Source organism: Numenius arquata, chromosome 3, assembly GCF_964106895.1.
Source record: "Numenius arquata chromosome 3, bNumArq3.hap1.1, whole genome shotgun sequence".
Lineage (NCBI taxonomy): Eukaryota > Metazoa > Chordata > Aves > Charadriiformes > Scolopacidae > Numenius > Numenius arquata.
The window spans coordinates 49,768,253-49,795,796 of record NC_133578.1 but is presented as its reverse complement, the minus strand read 5'-3'; the positions used below and the strand labels follow the sequence as shown (position 1 = coordinate 49,795,796).

General features: G+C 38.3%; 1 protein-coding gene across 1 annotated transcript in view; it reads left to right on the top strand.

Moving 5' to 3' along the window:
• Positions 1–6,126: 6,126 nt before the first annotated feature.
• The window catches only part of CNGB3 (cyclic nucleotide gated channel subunit beta 3), a 69,022-nt gene continuing 47,604 nt past the window's right edge, over positions 6,127–27,544 (top strand). Inside the window, exons 1-3 of the mRNA XM_074145292.1 lie at positions 6,127–6,234; positions 8,892–8,967; positions 21,050–21,161. Coding sequence (XP_074001393.1) covers positions 6,127–6,234; positions 8,892–8,967; positions 21,050–21,161 — 296 coding nt within the window. The remainder of the gene's footprint in view (positions 6,235–8,891; positions 8,968–21,049; positions 21,162–27,544) is intronic.

Here is a 27,544-nt window from a genome sequence, read left to right as displayed (position 1 = left end):
AGTCTAGAGAAGATCGTACTGATCCTACCAGCATTTGAAGGAAAATAATTTTACCAAAGTGACTTACTTTTCAGCCTCTTGAGGTAAAAAGCCTTCAGGCAAAAACCTCAACTTTTCCAATGGTTTTCAGTAAAAGTTTTAAAATTTGGTGCACAGTCAGCCCATGCAGCTTCATGCTGAAATACAGGTTCCAGTCCAGGAGTCAGCCCTTTAAAAGGGCAAGGTTGTCTGCCCTCCTTGTCTTCTTCCTGGGGTTTCCTACTGAAGACATTCAGTAGAGGAACCCTTGTCAACTTCCCAACTGTAAATAGCTGCATTATGTATTCATTAAAAAAATGTAACGGTACAGAATAAGGTTTGAGCTCATCTCATATTTTGAGAAACCCTTGTACTTGAAATTCGTGTTTTGAACAACTTCAGTCTCCCTAGAAGTGGCTCACACACAGAGGGCTTCCCATGGGAAATATCCAGCAGACCACGTGCAGGCTATTTCCCATCTAGAGGATGTGGCAGAGAATCTATTTTCTTCTGTAGTAATCTACAATCTATAATTCTTCTCCATGGAGATGCATGTAAAATGGGAAGAAAAAGGGGACTATGACCTCAGTAGTATAAGATTACTAAATGCCACTACGTCGCATGAGAGCACTGCTTTTTATGTTGTTTGCTTCTGAGACAAGAATGACCTCTTAGACATTCCAGATCAGTTCTGTTTACCAACTAAGGAGGTGGGAGGACCCTAAATTGCCAGTTTGAGATTATGTGGTCTTCCATTAGGGGCTGCAGGAGGCCTAAGTCCTCCAGTGATCTAGCCCATGGCTGAGACTCCTCCAGGTAGGTCTCATGACTACCTTTCTGGAGGGGCTGTTCCTGTTTTTCCCCTAGACCCAGACTCATTTTGGATATTCATTTAAGTGAGAGAGAGAGACTTTTGAGCACAACCCAAGTTGATAAAGCTTTCTCATGTGATGAGTCACATTTGAGGCAGTAACACACTGTTACTAAAGAAATTCGGCCCATAAGGTCACATAAGAAATACAGGCATAAACATCTAGTGGTCATGCCTTTTTTGTTCTGAGGGGGGGGAAAAAAAAGAATTAAAAAGACAGAGAGAGGAGAGGAAAAAAAAAAAGCCAGACATGCCAAAGGAAATGCACTTTCTACTAGCAGACAAGAACCTTTCCTCACCTTTCATTACACCTGCAGACAATGGCATAATTAAACATAAGTGGGCTTACATTTTCTTCTGTTTTATGCCCCATTCCTTTGATTCACATGTTACTTTCATCAAAAGAGGTCATTAGCAAGAAGTGGCATCAGCCATCATAATTTTGGCAGGCTGACAGTCAATTTTGTCACCTCCTCCAACCCACCCATCACGTTATGGCATGATGAATAGTATCACACTCAGGGCTAGCCAGGATCTGGGGAAGGCTCCAGAAAAATGAGTCTTTAGGATATGGCTCCTACCTTAATTAAGTAATTTTATATAGAGGAATGTGAAAAGGAATAGGAAATATCAACACCCTGTCTTTTCCAGCCTATTGCCACAAGTGTTCCCATCTGGTTTTTCTTGTAAGCTGAACAAATCATGTTATTTGGATTTGAGAAATAAAACTGAATTTGAAAGGAAAAAATAGAATCTGCATTTCTTGAAGGCCAATCAAGATTATTGTGTATTTCCAGATTCCTCCAGACCATAAGACCTATTACTGCCTCAAACAGGATGTAGAGGCTGATTCTGATATATTTGTGCCAGTGTATAAACTGCACCATAAAAGCCTTATCAATCAGTGCAAAATTAGCTATATCAAAACAGTGAAGAATCACCTTTGTTATTTCTAAAGATACCTCACTGAAGGCTACAGTTATACTGCATGCTTCTGGCCACAACTGTGATAACAGGCTTAAGGAGATGTACTTCCTTTAAAAGCATAAGATAATTTTCTTTATTAAGTCATAGCTAGTTAGATTATAGTATCACTATATGATCACTATATGAGTTTAAAAAAGAAGACAATAATTAGATATGAAAAATCTGAGCTCCAGAACCATTTTCTTCATAAGGAGAAAAAAAAAAAAAAGGTTTTTTAACAAAGTCCTCAAAATTAAGGAAGACATATAAATTAGTGCTATGATTTTTGTTAATCCACAAAAATAGGTGAAATTGTCAAATATTACACTGTACAGAGCAAAAAATATGGTAAGTGCTAGATACAGCTTCTGTCTGGCTACTGTTACAGAGCTCTAAAGAAAGATGTACCACTCTTAGCTGTCAAGATCCTTGAATCACAGAAAGAAAGTGAAGAAAGGTGTCTTATAAATAACATTACATTTTGCATTATAGGAAGATCTGAATGGAATTGAAACTCAGGCTTTGATCTTTTTAACATGCTACACCTGATTTAATACAAAAATAAAAACTTCAGATGATATCCATTGATCTGTACATTCGAAAAAGTGGAGCAACTGACACTGCCTGTCAAGGAATGCAAAAAAGCCTTTGGAATTCACTCTATGCCTATTAAATACACCGGTAGTTAAATCTGGGCTCACAGGGCTTTCATGTCTTTTATAGCAAGTACCAGGCAAAAAAAACCCAAACCCAAGTCCCAAAAAAAACCAGAAACCAAAATCGAACAAAAGCACCAAACACCTCAAAGAGCAGTCCTGAAGAAAGGAACCTCTTCTCATTACCAAGTGTTTTAAGTACTCAGTAAAAGAATTCATGCTTTCTTTTGTATATTCTTGTGATTTGGGAAGTACTGCGCTCTTTAATACAGTGTCCTGGTCTCAGCTGGGCTAGAATTAATTTTCTTTCTGGTAGCTGCTGTGTTTTGGATTTAGTATGAGAAGAATGTTGATAACCCATATTGTTTTAGTTGTTGCTAAGTAATGTTTATATTAGTCAAGGACTTTTTCAGCTTCCGATAGGAGCTGAGAGGGAGCATAGACAGGAAAAACTGGCCAAAGGAATATATTCCATACTATAGACAACATGCTCAGTATACAAACGGGGGTCGGCCGAGGGACAGGGATCCACGATCACTGCTCAGGAAGGGCTGGGCAACTGATCATTGGGTGGTGACAATGGCTTGCATTGTATCACTTTGTTTTGTATATTCTTTTACCATTATTATTATTATTATTGTTGCTGTTGTTTTTCTCTTCCATTACAGTTCTTTTAAACTGTCTGTATCTCAACCTATGAGGTTTTTTTCCTTTCCTCTCCTTTTCTCCCTCTTCTCCCTACCCTTCTGGGAGTGATGGTGAGGAGACAAGGGAGTGAGCAAGCAGCTGCGTGGTCCTAGTTGCTGGCTGGGGTTAAACTGCAACGTACAGCTTCAGATGGGGTGGTGGAAAAGAGTCCTGCCAGTCGTTTCAGAAGTGATTACAAATCAAGTGAAAATACAGCATTTAAATGACCTCAGTTTCTGAGACATCTGCTATGTTTCTTGGCGAATAATCTCTTGCACAAGTTTAGAACGTAAGATCCAGTCTGTGAGTGCCTTGGTTCAAATTTACTTTTTGGATTAAAAAAAAAGAAGTCTAGCAGAGAAAAATATTATGAAAAGTTTGGAAAGCCTATACATAGGCAAAATTTTTAAATGAAGAAGCAACATTTCCTTGAAGGCAAAAAATGGGAAAGTGTGTACATCATTACTAAATAAAGGATGTACTCTTCTGTATCTAGCCAACGTGTAAGACAGGCTTGAAATCCCTGTACCCCGTAGGGTTTACCATAAATACAGCCTATAGTAAGCACTGGTCAAAGCCAATGTAGCTAAGAAGCTAACTGGATACAGGCAATCTGCTTTGCTGCTGTACTCTTAATCTTCTTACTTAATAGTGCATCATGATATTCAATTAACTGAAGTGCCTTTAACATGTTCAGAGTCTGATAAAAATAACTAAATAGCCATGCTACATAGAAAAGAAATGAAATATTCAAGCAGATTAATCAATTTACCAGGGTCAGGAGGTAAACTTGTACCTCCATCAGTACCAAAATATTAGGTTCGTTGTGGTCTGCTTATTATTTACAAAATCACATCATAGGAAGGAGTTTCAAACATTTATTTAATTAGTCACAGACTAAACCAATATAACATTCATTAACTGCAGATGTCAATAGTTATTAACAGGTTCCCAAAGGCACTTTCCTTTTAATGTCTGCTATATTCCTTTTTCACGCCTTTTAATTCTAAAGTAAAAACAGCATAAACACTATAATTAAAAAAAATAATTAAAGCACGTTATTGTTTGGCATTTTTTAAAAGATAAATGTGCATAATTTTGCAGAAATTCTTGAAATACATATTTTCCTTTAATAAATTCTACATATTTTCATTGTATTATGCTTTATGCACAACTTTACTACTTTTAATAAACAAAGACCAAAATTACCTATTCTAAAAAATGTTAATAATGAGGAATTTAATTTTTATAATAAGAAAACAGTTGATCTCAAAAAGGCTCAGCCTGCAGGTACAGTTTGTGTGAAGTGATTGACAGTTTCCTGCGTCAGCCAATTTAACCCACTAAAATTTCACACAGTAGGATTTCTTCTGAGATTCTTCTCTTATGAGCCAATGTAAAAAGAACAAGGAGGTAGAATTTCACATCCAAAAGAAAAGAAGCTACCTATTGTCCAGACCTGCATAAATAGGTGAAAATACTTTAGATTTTAATTTATAATTTAGTCATTCAAACACTAAGTTTAAACAGAGACTGAATCATTAGCAAGAATTGAATTGCTTTTACAGTAAACCAAAACACAGAACCTAATAAAAAAGGAGGTTCCAAGCTCTTGCTGCATCTAATAACCGTGAAAACATGCCCGGGGGCAGGGGGGGGATAGGTGTCCAAATGACAAGACTGAAGTCCAGCCAACTATTATGAGATCTGCCTCATAAGTGTCAACGGAAAAAGGCTTACAAACTAACTAATGAAAATTGTTGGTTCATTCTTAGAGCTACTACTATGGTAGAAGAATGATTAGAAACCGTTCTTGGCGGAAAATAGAAGCCCCAAGGAGGCAATCACTGGGACAATATTAATACTTCAATATAAATGCTAAAAATGTAATTATGGAAAGAACTCAAAGAGTAGCTTTCTACATTTCTTCATGTCTTCATGACCAGCATAAATCAATTATAAGCTCTTAGCTCAAATTCAGAGCTTAAAGTGAAGACATAGACTTGTAATTAATAAAGGGGAATTTAAGACAAAAAGAGACAATTAAGTTGTAAAGATCCTTGTTAACATGGGTTGAATCAACAAGGTACTAGAGGCATTTGAAATTGAGGCATTTTATCTATAAAATAAACCATGCTTGATTTTATAGAGAGATTCATATAGGATGACCCAACGCCTATAGAATCTCAAAATTATGTCCTAGTTATAAACTCTATAAAAATTCATATTTTACTGATTTGTAGGACATTCATCTAAAACTTAAACCCATCAGCGCTGTATCTAAGACTCTGCTTAAAATACTATTGTCTGTAAATACATTGAAAAATGAAAGATGAAATTATTTCCATTCTTTTAACTAAGAAGGGTGGAATAAAACCAGGTCTGAACTTGCTACAACAAATACTGGCAGAAGACCTTTTAGTGTCATTCACTCAAAAAATAAAATAAAATAACTGCAAAGAAATTAAACTTCTTGACATCTCATGTAGGCTGCTGGGTAGCCGGTGATTATCGGTCAATTAATCTTTTGCATTTCCTGGTTAAACTACATGTTTCTTTAAGACTTAAAACTTCATTTCTAAAAATAAACTAAATGCTTAATATCCCATATATATAAGGTTAGATGCTGATATAGTCTAAACAGACAGTGTTCATTCTCCTCTGAATTTGTACATGAAAAGTTGAGTCTGTATACAGTGTAACCATCAAGATTAGAATTATATCTACAACATAAACCAAAAGTACTAATGGTGAGAAAAAGCTGTCACTGAAACAGACTGTGCAAGGAATTTCTTTAAGGTATTAATCAGACCTAAACCTGATTAAGTGTTTAATTGGCTTAAGTGCCTAACGGTAAGAAAACATGTGCTATGTACCTGTTCATAGTAAAAGAGTTATTAGAGGCTTCGAGAGAGTTGAACGGGCAAGATGTTTAAAAAAATAAAAGCAGTATTTTCTAGAGCAAAATTATCACCTGAGGAAACAGATTGCAAAAATGAAGCTGTCCCTCCACCACCCAAGCCATCTACAGGCCAGGTATAGTTTTTATTGTTTCATATAGACTCAGTAATGTTGCCTTTTGTTTAGAAAGTATTTACGTAAGTAAATGTCAAAGGTTAGATTTTTCAAACATATTTACTGCACACTGTATGAATTTTTATTTAGCAAAATCAAATTCATGCCTTTATTCCCCTCCTCCCTCCTGCCTTTTCTTTATGAAGAAAATATAGATTTCCTCCTCTTATATTTACTTTCCAAATAGGGCTAACCTGAAAGAGTACAAGCTTATGAGAGACCTTGATCAACATTGCAAATGGAGAATTAGAGATATTGGTATGGCTGCTTTTGATGTGCTGATGTATTCCTCTTCATCTTGTTCCCCACTGGCAAAAAATGTCAGTATATCCTTTCCGAATATTGGAAAGGCATACAGGTGTATATCAGCCTGCTTCCCTATAACTGTCAGAAAGGAAAAGTAGTTTAGTAGCTTTTTTAAGAAGTATTTTATTTGGCTTGGTTTTACTAATAGAACTCCTGTTTGAAAAATACAGTTAGCCATATTAGTCTACGGTCTGTATTTTTTATTGAGTAGTTCTTTCCTGTAAAAGTTCTCATTCTTTTCGTTTTAATTAATGGAATATTTTAAAATGAGACAGAAGGACAGATACTCCTACATTTGTTACCTTTGAATTTTAATCTTTTCCCAATAATAGAGTCTTTTGGTTTTTTCCAGCTTGACATTATCAAAACTTTACAAGGCAAAAATGGCAACAATTTAGGATTTCACCAAATAATTAGCAAAGTGAAATGAGTTCTTTAGAATCAGCCTGAGCTATTCTGAATTCATGCTGAATGAAACAATTGAAATTCCACCATTATAAAGGTAATACAACTAAGTAGCATCTTTTAACACGTTCACAGCAGTTGAACACATACAAAGACTCTGACTTGACTTCTGGGAGCCTTGATTCACATGTATAAGAGTTCTATAAATTTTACAGTTTTAAGTAAGACTGATAGAAACATAAATGTTCATAAGACTGAACAATTCCCTAGAACTGATGTTTTTCAGAAGTTCATAGGTTTGTACACACTCAGGAAGAGGTGTGGTTGAATCCAACCTAACTACAACTCAAATTTGATTTGTTATTTATTATAAACATGCAAAAAAACAATTGTTTGATGAACAGGCATATCCATACTGCCATCCACACAAAATGGCAAAAATATCTATGTTCAACAAATTTCATATACTGCAGATCTGCAGGCAAATTATTGCTCGTGCTTCTGCACAGCAGCTTGCTTGGGTCAATAAGCCCTTGTCTTGAAAGAAGAAAAATCCTGAATCTCAACAGGTGACGTCTTCTTGTGTGCAGCCTGATACCTCACTTGGCAAACTGCTCTAGGAAAAAATACATATTTAGATTTCCCTGGAGACATGGATTACTCTTTCCACCCGAGTTATTCCATACATCAGCATAACACTCAGATCATATCACCATCAGCCTCCACTATTATAGATGCTGTTAAGATGGAGGCAGATGAATGGGTCAAGAATTAAGAATTTTCTGCCTGCAAGGAGATACTATCTAAAGAGAAAAGAAATGTACATAGTATCTGGTAACCGTAGAGCACTATTCTCACATTAATGTTCTTACACTATTAGGAGGAAGCCTGAAACAAAGAAAACAATCTTTACAACAAAACAAGAACCTCTAGTGTGCACAGAGATTGATTAGACTTTTAATTTTCATTTATATGTATGTATAATATCTAATTTAATTATTTATATATATGTATATTAGAACTTCAGTGCCATATTCTCTGAATAAAAGCAGACAGGAAAAAACAAGTACTTTCATAGAAAAAGGCAAACCCCAAATTAATCTCAGAAACTCAGACAATGAGAAGGTAATTGAGTTTGGAGAGGGAGAGGGGAAAAAAAAGTGCATGAAGACCTGAAATCTTCTGAAGTCAAATAATTTTCCATATGCTTATACTAGCTAAAATCTTTCTCTATTAATCAGTATGATAGACACCAGGAAAAATCATTCTTTCTGGGATTAAAAATGCTCATGGGATTGATCAGCACAATGCTGCTACATAGTGCTGTGAACACCTAAAACTCCCCATGCACTTCTCACTCCCTCCTCCAAGCTGAGACGAACCAAGGTGCATGAGGACTTGGTTCATGGATCTAAGCCAGTAAGTGTGGGAGGATGTTAATTTTTTGCAGTGAAAATTGATACTGTCTGCGTATTTTGTAAAAGTTGAGATATGTCATTGTGGTAAGGTAGCTCAAAACATACAAGGACGTGGACAAGAGGTATCGGGCACAAACTTGGACATAACGAGTTCCATCTAAACATGAGGAGGAACTTCTTTATTTTGAGGGTGGCCAAGCACTGGAACAGATTGCCCAAATGAGGCTCTGGGAACGTGCAGCAGCAGAACTCCAGGCTGAGTAACTGGGTTTGCACAGCACATGCGTAGCCATCAGTTTTTGATTTCAGCATCCAAGTCCCTTTGTGAACCTATCTGGAAAGTCTTGTCCAGAGAACACCCAGGAATAAAGTTCAGCGTGCGTCAGCTTGGTTAATCAAATTCCTAGGAGAATGTTGCAGACATTAAACCATCCTTATCATTCTCAACAACGAGCATTTACAGTTTCTAATCTTGTTTATTTTTTTAAGGGTGAAAATAAAAAACCAGATGAACCACAGAAAGCAGAGGCCAATAACAAAACAGAACCTGCACCAAAGCAACAAGGTCAGTAATAAACTTTTTATGAGTATTCAAATATTATCTGGACAAAATATATGTGCGCTATATAGGGCTGTAAATAAAATTTTTCTTCTTCCAAATACTCTGCCAGGTGCTGATCTTGTTTTTTATTTGTGGAAGAAATTAAGAACTCCGAATTCCCATTGACCCCAAACCAATGATTTATTACAGAAATACGAGCACTATCCAACAATAATAAAAGGCGATAAGCTTTCAAGCACACAGTTCCTTCATGAACTTGTCCACTTTAATCAGCTAGTCTAACAAAATCTATTTCCTCTTATTGTAAGTTGATTTCTTAGAAACTTTACTTTAAAATAAAGGTATTTTGTAGCTTAAGAAAAAAACCTGCATATTTTTGATGTATCTTGTGGGTATACTTTTCATACTACAAAGACAAGACAGACTTTATACTACCTGACATTCAAATCTTTCATTGAACAGCCATTCAAACTTTTTCCAAAAAAAGCAAACAAAAGAATAATTTTTTAAATTTTTTTTTAAAAAGGCCATTAAAAATTATTTGCCGTTGAACATTCAGAAGACATCCAGGACTAGAACATAGGAACGTAATGCTCAGGGCAGTAATACAAGATAATTACTTGCCTAAGTAGCTGGTTGCTGAAAACAGTGGCAGCTGGCCCTGGCCGTGGCCGTTCTGCCCCCTCTTCCCCCCACTCCCAATAGCCTATTTTATTTATACCAGAGCCAGAATGGCTGCTGCAACAGCTACCAAAATAAAGGTTCAGGATGGGTGAAGCAACAACTATTGCTGGACCACGTCCCCTCTTCCCTCCCTCTCAGCATCAGTAGCGCAGCCCTTTCTTTTTCCCATCCTCCGGTACTAGAGAAAACCACCAAGTTTTCCTGTAACCTCACGCTTTTCCTTTGGGAGAACAATTCAGATTCATTTCACTCGAGCAGCAAGGCATAGGCTGAGAAACCTCCAGCTTTCTGTGATGAAGGTGATTTAAGGAGAGAAGAGCAACTGGAAAAAAGTCTACAAGGAAACTTGCATAAACCTTACTTGCATTTTGTGTAATTGTAGCAAGTATCACAGTTCCTTTCCTCATATAATGAAACTTTAAACAATGTCCATTTAATGCAATTATCTTGTTATATAGTGGCTGTAGCATTAAATTAAGGGAAAACAAAATCTGGCATGAATTAACTGTAGCAATAAGCCAACAACTGAAAAAATAAAATCTGATGTTTCATGGCTTTTTAGCACCATTAAATCACAGATTATCCCATGACAGAATGAAGTATCATCATAAAAAATGTTTTTGTTTCTATCTGATCTAATTTTACAGATTAATGTAATTCATGAATCTATATTTTTGGGATACTAAACTACTTTTTTTTTTTCTCCTTCAAAAATATAAAATAAGTGTTAATAAGTGTTAGCATAGAAGCCTCATCAATTACTTTAGGAAAATATAATAACATAGCAAGGCTCCATGTTTCTTTGGGGGCTTTTTAAATCCATAGTTTTCTGGAAAGTACTTCAAGTCTCATTTTCAAACAGCCAAAAGCCAATTTCTCCTTTTGAACCCGGCTATTAATGAGTTAAGTAGACAACAGCGATATAAGCCAGAGAACTTACACAGGCACCACACCTCAGGAAAAGCTTATGAATTCCAGTACCCTGTATATAAGTCCTCACCATCTGAGCTGCATAAGGAGCTCCACTATCTCTGGTCAGAAAAGCAAGGCTGATCTCAAGCGGTTCACAGGAAGGTCTAGGTAATGACTGCTGCGAAACTTGGTGAACTTTGTATCAGACCTAAAATCATGTGGACAGCTGCTTGAAGAAGAAATTAAGAATATTTGTGCATTGAGACCAGAATTTGTGCATTTGAGCACAAGAGACCAGAGAAAGCAGTTTGTGGTGTATGCACAAATTTGGAGACAATTATTAAAAGCACAGCCAGGGCTCAACCACACTAGTTAAGGGAGATCAGTTAAATGGAGAAGTTAAAAACTAGTCAGATAAAAGCCTTTCCAAGATATCTCATTAGTTTCTCTGGTATAACCAGAATAAAATAAACCAGTAAAGCCTCTAATCACAGTCTCATTTTGCAGCTCCATAGTCCTGAAACAAACCAGTAGACTGAGTAGAGCTTATTTTCACCCCCTTCTTCTCACATGGCCAAAACCAGCCATCACCTTCTCCCTTTCTCCTAGCACTTCACAAAGCAGCATGATGTTCCCACCACAGATGAAAACTCAGCAGGAGGCACAATGGGAGCCTGTTTGGTTAAAACTTGTCCACTTGCATCACTCAACAACACCTGGTACTTTTGGCTTCTAGATTGGCTACTCATTGCCACATCACCTCCTCAGTTGCCCTCTCTCTCACTAGCTTGCTTTGTGATTAATTCTCTGCATAATTAGTTCACTCAGTAATTAGTTCACTCTTTAGTTTGTTCCATAATGGATTCATTTTTTAATTTATTCCCTGCATTTCTTTATCAAAGTGTGATTCACCTAATTACACGTTCTCTGTGATATTGAATCCAATTGCTATGGCTTCCTTGTATATTTATCACCTCCCGTAACTGACTGGCTATACAAATGCTTCACTTGTTTTACACACTGTTGTTCAATAACTCTGTTGGTAGTTATGCTATTTAGAAGGCCACGTCCAACCTTCACCTGCCAGCTGGTGTCTGTTGTCATTCTCTGTATTGCAATTCTTTTCATCCTCCTGGAAGCTCCTTCCAGTATGATCCTTTCCAACTCATCCCTTTTCTTTCCCTTTCTCTAAACACTTCTCAGCACCGCATTTAAGTAAGGCTCTTCTGAAGTCTGTCCTCATCTCTTTCTCACTTTTCCCTCTCTAGAAACTGGCCCGTTTCCCATAGTCTGCTTTTTGATCTTCCTGCTTCTACTATATCAACAACTGTCTCAAAGATTTTATCCAGATTGGCAGACATATTTATGCAGCTTTTACTAAAATCCATATTGACATCACTTTGCTCTTGGTAGGACCTGAGTGACGTTTTAGCTAGACTAAAACGATCATAGGTATTTCTATACATGCTACAATTGCACCCCTGGATCATAAAGCAGACAGAATCTCCCATCTGGGAGATTATCATGTTAATTTTCGGTGATATTTAGTATCTTCAGAGCCTAGATGCTTTGGAAAGTACCCAGAGGATATATAAAAGGTTATACACCTACCTGCAAATTAAATGCAAGTGCCATTCTATAGCACATGAGATTTCAGTGCTTTTGACAGAGTCAGAAAATCTGTATCTTAAGTGACAAGGATTAAAAAGAAAAACCTGACCAGCCAAGAATTTTCATCAGCATCCCTGAATGAGGAGCTGGGGTTCAGCTACTCAAAGAAAGGGCTGCTCAAAAGGAATTTCAGTCCACTCCAGACTCTCCCAGTGAGTACACTTCTGTTTAGGTACTCAAGGAGCATTCACTTCTCCATTAAATGTTTGGCTAAAAAAAGAAAAGCAGCAGAAGCTGCTGATAGCCGCCACCTTTCATATATTAGCCTAGTTGTTTTACCTCCACTCTTTCATAATAAGGAAGTGTAAAACCTGTATCTTTGATGTTCCAGTAGAGTTCCCTAACTGCCCACATAAAGTCTATACTAGAGAGATGTGGGGGGAAATTCTGTGGCCTTCCTAATTGCTGGGCCACCGCGCAGAAAAGAATGCAAAAACCTGCGAAGTCTTGAGAAGATAAGAGTACAAGGTGGAGCCCTGAACTAACCTAGAAGTTGATTGAATCACTAACCTTGTAGGAGGAATAAAGAACTTTGATTTCAGGATGTATTCATATCACAATATTGTTGAATCTTTAAAAAAAAAGGAAAAGCTAGTTCTCACAACGGGTACTTGACCCTATCGCAAATAAACAAGGCCCAGAGCAAAGATTTCCTCTTCTTAGGGGAAAGCTTTGATCACCAGCTGCTATATAAAAGATGGCAACTCCCTCTTCCTGTAGATGGAAGTAAAGCAGATGTATTTATTGAGAGTACCAAAATCCGTTCGCTGTGAAACTCCAGCTAATTTCTCTAATTAGGCACCAACTGACTCTACGTGGACTACAATTGAGCTATAAGCCCCTGAGAAGGGAGGTTTGAATTAAATGTGAAATTTCACAGCTAAAACCTGCCTTTGGCCTGTTACGAATCTGACTCTTAAGCTGCTTTGCAAAGCCTGTCCCCTAGCACCTCAAAATCCAGGGTTAAATGAGCTGTTTGTATTTCAAAAAACACAAATCAAGTACAGCAATTTGATATAATAGGCAGCAGCTCAATGAACCAAACCTGTCAATGCAAAGAGACTTTTAAATAATAATCTTATTCCTTGTCTTCTGATCCTTTTACTTTTCACTGGCACTTAGTCAACGGGCAGCTATTATTCCTGTAAAATGTATTTTTTAATGATTACCAAGAGCTTGAACACGTTTAATCAGCTTGCTTCCATTCCTGCTGATGTGATGTCTTTTAATTCCTTTCAGATCTTCATTTTTCACATGAGTGGCAGGGCTATATGCTAGGAAAACAAACCCAGATTCTTCATACACTCTTTCTTTCTTCACACGGAAAGTAAACTTTTATAATACTTTTCTTAGCCGCCGAAGATGAGGGTTAAGATGGACCTACTTACTGATTGTTTTACTTCAGTCCCACTGAGTTCTGAACTGTTCTCCCCTGCACAGAGCATTTGCTCCAAAACTTTTACTTGGAAAGTCACAAAGGTGTGTATTTTGTAATGTCAGAGCTGAAGCTCCTTCTCTCCTAGGTTTCTTGTGTGTTTATTTTTCTTGACACCTTCATGACCCTATAGCCACATCTTTCAGATATTTGTGGACGTAGCTCAAGAACACCTCTGGGAGGCAAGGACAATCAGGAAAACGATTAACTATGTCGGAAGTAACCCAGGAAGCTTGTAGACCAGTTCTCTCCTTCCCACTCTACTGCTTCAAATTCAAAGTTGTTCTTCACTCCTGCTGTTTAAGAGAACCTCCTTACTATGTTGTTTAGCAGGTGGTAACATTTAAGAGCCTACTTGAGACTTCTAACATATTTTGAGAAATTTAATAGTTGGCAAAAAAAAAGGAAATGACAAAAAAAAAAATCACTGTTTTTAAGTGCTTACAAATATGTTTCTAAGGGATATACGTCACTGACATAGCTAAAAACCAGATTACTCAAACATTAGCCGCTCTGCCTCCCACTAGCAGGGTCTACCCAGGTCTTCATGCAATGTTTCCCATTTCAAACAATGCTGTCTAACCTCGAGTATTAAAATCGCCAACGTTGTTTTTATATTAACTAAAAGAGTTTTATCATATGAGCACAAGCATCAAGCTACAAAAGGTTTTCAAGCAGTCATTAAATCTACATATTCAACAGAACAAAGATAAAAGATTCCTTTATCTTTGGCTTTTTCTCTCTGTCACGGATGAAATATTTGACACGGTTATGATTTAGGAGCAATTCAAGATTTATTAATGGTTTGAGCTGGATCCAAAGGTTGAATTTTAGCAGCACTTAATCATTAACCAATTTAAGGATTAACAAGGTAATTCAGTAGAACATGTTATAATTAAAACAGCTACTTATTTACAGATTTGAGAATGACGAGATTCACACTAACTTACTACAAGGTATCCTAAATCAAAATATATGTATGTACCTATGTATAAACACAAAACATACAAACACACACCATTCAAGTGCTTGCACACGCACTACCCAAGTCTATAACTGCTAGGACCGGAGTGCCTTCACAGTGGGTGGCTCCAGTGGGCTGACGGGTCCCCCTTTCAGCTTCACACACTCAGACAGACAGAAGTATTTGGACCCAGTGACATACATAAACACCCACAGTCATGAAGGCTAATGCATATATTCAAACACCTAGATAGGCAGACTGATGGAAGAGGCTAGCCTATGGTTAAAATTTCCCTCTTTTTGACTTTGGAGTAAATACAGTGCATCAGCATTCCTCAACAGACGAAAATTGAACCTTAGGAAGTTTTATTTCACCCTGGCCCTTTGTCAGCTTTATGGGCAGACAGTCTTTGAACCTTAAGGAGATTATATCTGAGCTATGTCTCAGCTCAGAGAAGATGCTGGTCACAGCCCACTACGATCCAGGAATGCTCAAAGGCTCTCGCTTAGGGTTGTTAGTTTTAGGGTCCAAGATAATTGAATTTCATCAGGTCCTTTTCCATTTTGGTCCTACTTGGACAATGATATTTTCTGGTGTTTTCCACCAGTTGCACAAGCCCAAAACTTGCTTTGGTTTGAAGTTCCGGTATCTTTGGGCCATGACACAGGTATAGATGTACTAGGCTGTCAGGAGGTGATTGCCAGCATGATAGGGGAAGCAGGGGCCAGGCACACCAGGGGATGCCATTCAGGCTTTGGTCCTTTGCCTTTCACAATCCATGCCCAACTTGTCTTAGGTTGGTATGTGGCCCAGAAGGAAGAATCGTACCAAGCACCAAGTGGCCCAGGAGCAGGGCAGGGGGAGATGCACCACCAAATTCTGCCACGACTAACTTCCTTCCTTCTTTGTGCTAAGTATTGAGAACCTGATCAAGACAGTTCAGGCCAATCAGATTTTCCAGATATTTTTTTTTTTTTTATGGATGGAATACAAAAGAAGAACATTAAATGTTCTTCAAATAAAGATTGCCTACATTAATCCTGGTAATAAACATCAGAACTGAGTGTTAAGTTTTACAACAGTCATATGTATAGCAAGTCAATTAACTATACTTGGTACAACACTATCAATGTGAGATAATAAGTATCAGTTTATTTTAAAATGCCTACATTTTTGTAAAAGTCAGTCAGCAGTAGGAGAAAGTATTTGACAATACATTTAATTAATATAAAATACACACTATACTAAGGTTTTGTGATACCTCTTCCACCAAAAAAAAATACAAGCGAACCAACGTTTTGTAAATGGTCCTATAAAACAAGATATTGTGGATTCAAAATGGAGACTACATCAGATAATGATCAAGCTGTGCTATAATGTGCTTTTGTACACACAAAAGAAGAATCCCAGGGAACTCTTTGCTTTTTACATGAGGACCATAAGCAACTGCTAGCCAGTAAATGTTCTTCCTTCACATATCCCTAGCCAGTCCAGAAAGGGAGGCGAAGCAGAGATAAGATACTGGTCAGACTTGCTAGTATAAGGCAGCGGGGCTGGCTGAGAATTCTGGGGAAGAAAGGTTTCCCTTTCCAAAGTATGGCAAAGCAAGAACACTTTTTCTGTTCTGTACTCAGAAATACATTTAACTGCTACTATCTGTCTACTGACATTTATTCATGTCTTTACCTCTAAAAACTAATCTTTGATTTGACGTTTTGCTTCTCTTCATTTTTTGCAATAAGGATAATATATTTGTGATGTTAAAGGCCAGTTATTATGGCTATGAAAAGTGTATCTGGACATAACTGATGGAAGAAATAGAGCTTTTAAAGCCAGCCTAGTAACTGAGAGATTTATGTTTTATTACTTTCTGGAAGAAAGTCCCTTCAGATTGGCCGACAGCTCCAGAGGCACACCTCCTGATGTTGAATAACCAGTAAGGCTGGTGGTTTCCACAACACAAAGTGCTTGCTTTCCTGTCCCTAAGTCTCCTGCTGCTGCTTGCACGGACAGAAGCAGGGCTCGGATAGTAGAAAAGAGCCTGCTTGCTCCAACAGTCTCTTCCCTTGCCCTGAAGAGCAGGCTGGCAGCTCTGCTCCTCCATCTCCACATTGACATTCAGAGGGAATAAGAGGAAGGAGCTGTTCTAGCCAGCCTGGAGAGGTGTTAATAGCCTTTTGCAGCTCTATGGCTTTTGGAGAATACCAGTGACAGCAGGAATAGGACTGGAAAGTAGAATAAATGATGAATTAGTGTAAAATGACTGACTTAATCTGCACTTCTGTTTGCTAAGTACTCACTATGTTAGGAAATAACATTTTATGCTCTACTGGTGGAAGGTTCCTGATAACATTCATAGCCACAAGCTAACACTTATCTCAGTGGATCCATGGGGTTTTAGAGTCCTTTGCTGACATTGCTTATTGCCAGAAGTGAAGCCAGCAACACCTCTATGAGGCCTGGCCCATGACAGAAGGGGTTTTTATCCACAAATACTTGTATGGACTGAAGGCTTTAAAAGAATCAAAATTATTATGTCAAGAGCAACGTCTCTGCTGTTCTGTGTCCTGGCATTGACAAATCTGTCCGTACCAACAGCTTCCTCTGTGGAAAAAGGTCCTTAGGACTAATGTCTACAGCTTTAGAACAGGATGTACAGTGCCAGGTTTTAGCAACATGAAAGTAGAGTTGGTCCTGCATTAAACTACGCACACTAATTAGTTTGCTACTAAACTAATGTCTTAGTTTAAACTAAGAAAAACTTTGCCAGCTCTTCCACTGTTATGCTTAGCCCCTGTCGTAGTTTAGCCCCAGCCAGCAACTAGGACCACAGTAGCCACTTGCTCACTCCCCCGATTGGGATGGGGAAGAGAATCAGAAAAGTAAAAGTGACAATACTTGTGGGTTGAGATAAAGACAGTTTAATAGGTAAAGCAAAAGCCCCGCATGCAAGCAAAGCAAAAAAAAAGGAATCGATTCACTAATTCCCATCAGGAGTCAGGTGTTCAGCCATCTCCAGGAAAACAGGATCATTATTTATTCTAGAAACCAATTTTTGTACTCTAAATGTTCCCTAAAATGACTACCACATTGTTCTTAAAGGCATTCCTTTAGATCTGGTCTCATAAGTCAGAAGGGTATGAGCTAGAATTAGGCAGTGAAGAGTGACTAGGTTTTTTTCAATGTGACTGACACAGACAGCACTCGCAATTTCATACAGAAAGAAACAACTAACACGTGACACACAGCTGGCAGTGGTGCTAGGCTGTGATATCCTAATCCTAATACAAATAAACCCTGTACTGGTCCTGGGGATTTATGAACTCTAAAAACTTGTGGAGGTTTGGAATATTCATGGGATTACAATGTTTTCCATCAGTCTGAGTCCAGTCAGCATTTGATGGTTAGTGTGAGTTCAGACCTCAGAATGAATACTTTGAGAATGTCTAGCAGGCTGAGAGGCCATTATCCTTCTGCAATGGGATGCTTATATGCAAGCACCACATTTTTTTTTACTTCGTGGTCTTGCCTTCCCATACATATGTTGTCTTTCCAGAGATGGATTGTCTTATTTAGAAGCCTGTTACTCTAAACAATGTGTCTACATTGGCATTTTATTTTAGATGAAGAATGCCCTTCTGAAACAAATCTCCCAATTGTCGCCTACTGTGCCCTGTTTTTTTCACCAGAAAACCTCTAGGAATGCATGACTGGTTTTCTTTAGAATGAAACTACATGAGAAGAAGCACTCCATGAGTCAGCCTACTTTATTCAAGCTGCTGACGGTCATTTATTTTAGAAGGTCATAATAGACCTGGTTTGAAATACAGCTGCCTCAAACAGACATAACATGGATGTCAAGCCTTCAGCATTATTTCACTGCTCTGGTTGTTCCAGTCAGGTGGTATTTCCTACTAGTATAGATGTAACTAGAGGCAATGACTATAACAAAGAAAATTCCCAAAGTGAGGCGATTATAGAAGTGTTGAGATTAGTCTTGCTGTCACTCTTGAGTACGTGGCTTTTTGGCTGGGGGAGTTAGGGCAGGGAGAACGGGGAAACTATGAACCATGACTTCAGAAGGGAGCAGAAATCACAGCAAATACTGAAAATCTTGGCTCTTGCATCTTCTTGTCTACAGCATGTTACGTTGACCACAAAACCACAGGAGGATTGTGTGCCAAGGAAAGCACAGACTCAGGAGCATCATTTGTAGAGATCTCCTGGGGTAAGGGTTAAATAGAATTTTAACAGGTTAAGGTTCGGTAGCAAGACCCACAAATAGGTCCAAACCCCCTTTATTTTCTGAAACTGCAGCTCCGCAGAGTTTTTCTGAGATTTTCTGATAGAGGATGTTCATGAAATTCCTAGGAGAAATAAATTTTATTTCACTGTGAAAATGTATTCACTGTGCGAGAAGCCTGAATCCATTTTAAAATTCCTCCCTCCTAAGAAAAAGTCTTTTTGACTGGAAATCCCAGAAAAGCATTTTGAAACCCTGTAATCAAATGGTAAGAAATTCTTACTTACCGTTCTTGAACCTTTCTGGGGACAGGAACAGCAACAGTCCTCTGCTTCCTCGTTTTCCTGAACGTCTGCTATTCTATATCTTGAAAATTACCTGGCAGATCCCTCAGCTAAGATGAAACATTCCCTAGAGTTATGCTTCCAACAGACTTTTCCTCAAGATAGCACTACAACACTAACTGCTGCAGAAAGGGAACAATAGTCTGCATTTCCATTAAGCGGACAAGATACTGTTATCAGTTTAAGCTATAAATCCAATTGAATGTCAGAGTTTTTAATGGAATTCCTGATGGAATTCTTCCCAGTTTACAGGTGGTGAGTAATATAAATCCCGCAGACTTCATACTCAATAATGCCAAATTTGTTTCAGGGACTATTTGAAAAATAACTCCTAAAGTTGCTAAGGGAGCATGATTTTCTTTGCCTTCTATTCAGTTCCTTGGCTGACTCTGACTTGAGTATTTATGGAATTTTTCTTACTTTACATGTAAAGTATCCACAGATACCTCTGTCCAGGTTTTGTCTTTATCTTGTTTAAGATTTCTGTAAGAGCAATAGGGCTCACACAGGGCATTCTCGCTTCTTAACCTGCATGCTAAGAAAAAATTTCTCTCTAGAAATGCCACACTGGTTCTGTAATAATTGTCCATCCCGTAAAAGAAAAATTGTGTCTTAAGAGAAGCCTGGAAGAAAATATTATCCCAGGTATGAATAAGTGGTGGTAGGAGTGTAGTTTGGTTTATCAAGTGCTGTAAAGAAGTTGACCCGCTGTCCTTCACTAAGTTTTGTTTCAATGCTATTCCAAGCAATCACCTTCCAGCTGAGCAGCTTAACAGTTTACTGTTGTGACTGCTTTTACCCCCCTGAAATGAATAACTCTCTAAATATGGAGATTAACTATCAGAAAACTAATCTTACACTATCTTTCCAAAATACTCAAGGTTTGTTTTCCTTTGAGCTGTCTTGAATTTAAAATACAGCATACACAACAAGGTCCTGATTTATTTGCTATGATGTTTTGCTGCCAAGCTTTTTCCTCCATAATCATATTACTTAAACTATTTATAAAGGGTGAGTTTGTTCCTCCTTTATTCAAAGTGTCAGACTGATGACAGCTTTCAAATTATTTTTCAGCCAGAATATTTAAAATAAAGATATAGGACTAATTGGAAAAGTTAATCATATAAGGCCACTTAAATTACAAGAAACTATATCATTTGCATAGGGTTTGCTTCAAATTCTACAAACTTCCCAATTAAATTCCTTTTAAAAAGTTGCTTGTAACAAAAATGAGGAAATAAGACTAGCTGAATTTCTACATACTCACATCCTTAATGGTATATTTCAATCATAATTTACTCAGCAACAAACAAGACTGTCATGGCAGCTGAAGCAACAAGAGATTTAATGCAATTCAAACACTGGAGTATAAATAATGTCATTAGCACTTGCTATGCATTAGCAAATAAGCTACTCTTCATTTTTCCTCTTGTATTTCACAAGGTATTTCTGGACAGATCTATCTATCTGTCCTCCGCATTTTTTTTTTTTAAATAAGCACAGACTAAGATTCTATCACAGTGCATGTTTTCTTGTTTCTTATGAATATAGAAGAGCTCTATATTGACCATCGTTGAGCGGGGTCCAGATGCATCTAGATTAAAAACCACAAATGAGTTACGTGTTCTAAACGGTACACTCATCATAAACACGTTCTGCACAGCTAGCACTGAAATAGATTGATGCAGAAAACTATTCAAAGGTCAAGTCCCAGAATCAGTGTCACGTAGTGTGAAGAAGTAATGGCAGCCAAGCTGTGATTTCTCCAAAAATATTATCATAATTCTTCAAGAATTAGTATTCAAAATTGAAACCTTTTTTTTTTTTCCCAGAAACAGTACCAGTAAAAGCACCTGAGCCTTCAAAAACTGAAACATCAACTGAACCAGCTAAGACAACTCAACAGGAACAGCGTCAGCTCAGTGATGGGAAGGAAGATGCTAAGTGAGTAAATCTGAGGGTTTTTTCCTGACATCCTGACTTAATATTTCTGTGTGCCAAATTTCAGTTCTTTCAAAGTTCCTCCTGTCCTGTAAGGATCTGAAGAGCTTTATTTCAATTATAAGACAACAATATATGTGAGGAATTCATTTAGCATGTTCTTTTGAAAGTTTCTTGTGCATGTCATCCTAAATTGGAGGAATGAGGAAAAGGATTTGCTCAGGTACACTTATATACTAATTTTAACAATGCCACTGCTCAGCTATTATTTCTCTACCTTAGCAAAGGAGTAAGTCCCAGGATGCTGCCCTGAATAGCTGGAACATTTGTCACATCATTTTGACTTAAAAGCTTTTTCACCCTGCATATTTTTTTGCTGAGTTATACCATTAAATCAGCTTTAGTCTCTGCAATCAGAGGATTAAGACTGTCTCTTCCTGAGAAGAGACAAACAAATTAAACAGTAATGGTCCTTCAGGGGAAAATCTAGGGTCATTCAACCTTTGCAAAAAGCTTAGGTGACTGTTTGTTTTCCTAAAATAGAAATAAATATGAAATCTAGAAAACAATAATCTTGGAATAGTCTACATTCATTACAGATGCATAGATTCATGAAACAGCTCAGGTTGGAAGGCTGCTTCAGAAGGAGAGAGGCCCAAACTCCTGATAAGAGCAGGAAACATTGAGGACCCAACTCTAAAGTCAGATCAGGTTGCCCAGAACCTTGTTCTGCATAATTGTGAATGTATATCTCTAAGGATGGAGTTTCCACGGTTTCTCTGGGAAATCTGGTCCATCGTTTCACCATCCTTATTATGAAAATTATTGGTTTACAGGTAATTAAAGTTCCCCTTGTACTAACTTGCTTCTGTTGCCTCTCATCCTTCTGCTGTGCACCTCTAAGAACAGTCTGGATCTGTGTTCTCTATAACAATCCACTGGGTAGTAGAACACTGCAATTACCTCCATCTTCTCAGCTCTTTTCATCTGCAGTCTGAACAAACCCAGCTTTCTCAGCATCTCCTCATACATCCTTTGCTCTATTCCTCAGTCATCTTAATGGCCCTCTGCTAGTCTTGCACCATGTGGTCGGTGCCGTTCATGTAGAGGGGAGACCACAGCTGGAATCAGATGCAATTCATAAATTTCAAAAGTAAACAACCGCTCCCCCTCAATCAGCTGGCTGTGCTTTTTCTAAAGCATAGCAAGTAGTTAGCCTTCACTGCTGCAAGAACACACTGTGGATTCATTTAAATTTGTTGTCCACCAGGACCCCCAGATCCTTTTATGCAAAGCTGTTTTATAGCCAGTCAGCTCCGAGTCTTTACTCTTGCATGGGGTTATTCCATTCCAGCTGTGGAAACTTGCATTTGCCTTTGCTCACCTTCATGAAGTTCCTGCCAGTCTGTCCCTCTCAGCCTGCTGAGATCCCTTTGGGTGGAAAATTATGGATACACTCAGCCTAGAAGAGCGTAGAAACTCTTCCTGCTTGCTTTTGCCTTCTATTATTTTGATTATCCTGGTGACACAAAGCAAAAGTCTTTCCCTGACATGGAGTTATTTAATTTATAGAGAAGATTAGCTATTTCCTCTCCTTTGCCAAGAAAAACTTTGTAGTGCAGTGACAAGGAATACTAATGCATACGCCTCTATAAAATAATACATGCAATTAAAAATAACTCTGACTAGAATGACTGGAAATGTTATAAATAACTTGGTAATTTGAATGTGAATCAGTAGGTCAACAATGAAAACCTAGATAAAACATCTCTTTTTTTGTTGTTGTAGGATATGTTATTAGATACTTACAGCTCCACTGGTAAATCCTGTAACCATGGTTAACATAATTACAATATGCTTATGAAATAAAGGAGTATGTTGCTTATTAGTAAAAGGCAAAATAAGTCTGTTAAAAGGAAATTAAAAATGTTTATGTCAAACATTCTCAGAGCTGTTCTGACTCACTGTCATGTGCATCCAGACATATCTAGTCAGTCTAATTTGAGCAACAGTTTCTAAAAATACAGCAAATCCTTGGTAAATTCTACTGTCAAAACAGTTACCCGCTAAATTCTGCAGGAGAGCTTGGAAGGCATGGTGCTGATGTCATTGCATTGGTGTGAACCTAAACTAAACAGATCTATAATACAGCTTTCAGAGCTGGAGGGAGAATAATTTTAAAAATGTGCCTTTGCGAGAATTTAATTCATTATCCCTGAAGATTCATGGGAGTATATTCAGATCTTGATCAAAGTCACTACCTTATTGAGTCTACGTGTTCAAATTTACTCACGAGAATATTTTGAAGGAAATCAACTGCCTTTATCACTTGAGAAAAGCTACATAAATGCGTATGCATATGGAGAATTTGAGTCAAATAGATACATATAGCCTACAAAAATAGCAGTAAATGAAACATGCTCAAATCACTCTCTAGCACTGAGGCCAACCAGAACAATACAAAGTGCCTCCTGAAAAAGTGCCAGTTGTGAAATATCTTTGCTCAATGCTAATTTCTGGGTTTTCCTATACCTGGGAATTATTTGGAAAAGTGCTAGTTTGACTTGTCAAAACTGGATCAAGGACTGTTTATACAACTCAACAGGATAGTCAACCGAGAGTCCCATTGTCCAGGAGTTTTCCCCGTCACTGTTTAATCTAAATTTGGATAAAGTCCAAATGGAGATTAGTTACAAGTGGTGTCCCTCGGGGGTCTGTATTGGGAGCAATACTATTTAATATCTTTATTAACGACATAGAGAGTGGGATCAAGTTTGCAGACACCACCAAGCTGAGCGGTGCAGTTGATTCACCGGAGGGAAGGGATGTCATCCAGAGAGACCTTGGCAGGCTTGAGGAGTGGGGCCATGTGGACCTCACGAAGTTCAACGAGGCCAAGTGCCCAGAGCATCTCAACTTCCATGGAAATGATGTTAATAGAAAAAGTTTCACCTTATCTTCTGTTACTGTGACTTCTAATTTTTTAACACGCATCTGTGCAGGCTCGGATACATAGAGTGAGGAAGCGGGAAGAAGGCAGATGTCCTGTTTGAAAATGCACACTTTTCATTTAAATCAGACCTGTCTCTCTTCATGAGGAATTTCAGGGGAAGTTAATGAGCTTCCACTTAAGGACTTCAAATTTTAAAATCTTAGGTAATATTGCTTTATGAACAATTGTACTAACTTATCTGAAATCATTAAGACTATTTATATGCATGACAGTTTGCAAGATTGTGCACCAGCTGTGTCCTTCTTCCAGTTCAGCTGCGTTAGCGTAGCTTTTTACTCATGGTACAGCACAGCCTGTATTATCTATTAATAGGAAAATAGGTTTTTGAACTTCCTCTGAAAGAAAAAAACATTTCTTTCTCTTGCTAAGTGAATGGCAGCTATGACAAAGACTGGATTTACTCCTGAAAATTCCCATAGAAACTGTCCACGAAAAAAAAAAAAAAAAAAAAAAAACAATTCTGGCTTTCTCTCCCAACGCTTCCTCATTTATAAAATACAGAAGTACGTGGCGATGGGTAAACAGCAGAGAGACACAGCGCTGGTCTCAGCCACCTGAAGGCTCTGTCTGAAAGAGGAGACACACAGGAACGGCTGATGTGCCGAGGCGCTGAATTACAGCCGAGTGACTGAAACTTTTAATGTCTGTTTCCTAATGGCTTAGATGGAATTGCACACAAGTCTGCCCTGTCTGCCAATATATTGTTTCTCCCCTCCATCTTTAATGATAATGTAACAGAACAATAGGTAATTTCCATGAATAGCTATTTCCTGAGCAATAATAATCTCTGGGAGGGAGGGCTTGAGACTATGCTGTCTCTTCACAGCAAGAAACGAGGCAACAGAACAACACTCAGGACCTAATTTGCACTCTAATAGAAGGCAGCGGAGTCTTATTAACAAGAAACTGGCATAAAACGTCATTGCAGCTTTTATAATATATTGAGATTGCTTTCTGTCGGGGAGGGTTCATAAAAACATGTACGCGCATACACAATCCTGCACTTTTTTGAAACGCAGTGCGAGCGTTTCACGTGAGATACCGCGTAGCGCTTAAACAAATGCGGCAACATCACCAGGGAGCTGCAAAGAGCAGCCCCTGCCTCAGGGAGCGGGGGAGCCGGCAACATGGCGGGCAGGGCCGGGGCCTTCCCTGGCCGAGGCCCAGGCCCGGCCCCAAGCGTGGCGAGCAGGGCAGGCACAGGGCCAGCAGCTGGGGCCAGCCCAGAGCCCACACCACCGGACAAGTCTATGGTGGCAGGACTTTTATCATATGGCCTTGTACCAGCACAGGGGCACCACAGAAACAGACAGGACGGGCAGCAGGAAACCGCCATTTTACGAGGCAGATGCTGAGAGTGAAAGGCCCCAATGAATATGCGACATAAGGGTTTCTTCTGGTGTTAAACTAAAAGGAAGCTTATTTAATACAGTGAAAGAAGCATTTGCAATGTTGTTTCTCTGCAGTGAGATAACCCCAGCAACATACCTTATCAACAACAAAGTTGAGGGAACGTTTTAGAAAATACAGAAATTTAGAAATATAGAAATATAGAAAAATAGAAAAATTATCCTGACCTTGGTTCCACTTACAACACCTATAGTTCACTCAAAAAAGCAAAAGTCTCTCAGAACACCTTGTTCTGCAAATGGAGTATAGCTATTTGTACACTAAAGAAAATGATCTAACAGGCTTTTTGATAGGACTGTTCGGAACCCAAAATCTAACAAAAAGAAAAAATTGAAAAGACATGATTTAGATGATCTCAAAGGTGACATAGGAGAGGCAAATGTGGGACTTTTGTATGACCTTACGCTGAAGGCTGGGAACCACCATAGAGCCTGTGGCGTATGGTAGCTGATGAAGAGGAGAACTGTATAAAGTGGTTTTGCATGTAAGAACAGAGGGGAGACGGATGCCCAAGGAACAAGTAGTAGTTGGTATCTGGTGTCAGGGGATGAGACAGAGAGGTTGCAGCAAGTCCTAGAAAAAGCAGAGTATGGGAGAATGGTAAACAAAGCATCTGAGCAAATAGATCAGAGAAAATGGGATACAAAGAGCCTCTATGACCTCTTCTCTCCTCTGTGTCTTTTAAAAGCCTTTAAGCCTGGCTAAAGTTGTAAGAGTGTTTCATCTTCCCAGATTACCAAGGTGATTACGATGTACTATTTATACTAAGGCAGTACTCTGAAACCCCAGCCAAGGATCATGAACCCTACTCTGCAAAATGCTATGTAAAAAGACAATCCATAGTCTCAGGCTGCATATCCAAGAGTACATAAAGAAAAAATACAGTGGGCCACCCGTGACTTCAGATGCTTTTAGATTTCACCTCAAGATCTTACATATTGTGGGTTACGTTTAGAGAAGGAAAAAAATTTATATCTGGTATGCCACCTTCAGAATCTAGGTATTGTAAAGAAAACAAGCTCATATAAAATGCACTACATAAATTTTGATAAAATATAAAAATTGAACAAAACACATTTAACATTCCCACTCAGTAAACATGCTCTTCTTATTTTGCTTTTGCCAATTCAGAAACACAGCTTTCAACATTTTCAAAAAAAGGGAGCTCCAGTGTCACAAACTGCCATATGAGTGCGGGTGGTTCAGGAAGACTGAGTTTTGTGCTCGTGGTTTGCCTTTTTCATAGCCACATCCTATTACCTAGTAAGCTGTACCAGTCCTTCTCGGGCCTATAAAGCTTTTTTTCCTCTCTAATTTGGCTAATAGCAAAAAAAGATAACAAAACAAACAAAGATTAAGCAGCAATTTGCTATGTGGTGCATAGCCAGGTTAATAAAGAGAACTCCTGCTGGTAGCATGTTCTTAGTGAGTAATGCACTTCATTTAGCTCAATTACTTTGACCAAGAAAATTACCGTGCTTATTAGTGCTTGCCATCCACTAGTTGCAACACATCAATTCACCAAGCAGATGCATCTTGGAGAAACTATGTCTTATCACAAAAACAAAATCTCAGCACCCTGGTGAAATGGAGCCAGTATAAACCCTCTGCTGGGTCTCCAGAAATCCTTGATTACTGTAGGAACACCAGGGACCCAAAAAGATGGCACTCATGGCACTAAACTCCAATCAGCTTGAGATAAAGTAAAACAAGGCCAATGCTGGGTACTTCTGAAAAATCCCAGTTTACACAGTTACAAGCACATTTATAAAGGACTAATACCTTTCCTTAGTTGTTTCCAGCTGTACTGCAGTACTTGAAATTGTAAACAGATGGAACACATCCAGTATATTTTGTAAGCTTGACTGAAAAGACATTAATGTATTAAAAAATCAAAATACTTTTCTTAGCACATATTCCTTCTGCTTAGATCTTTCTTTCAGAGCTTGTCACTTTTAGTGCT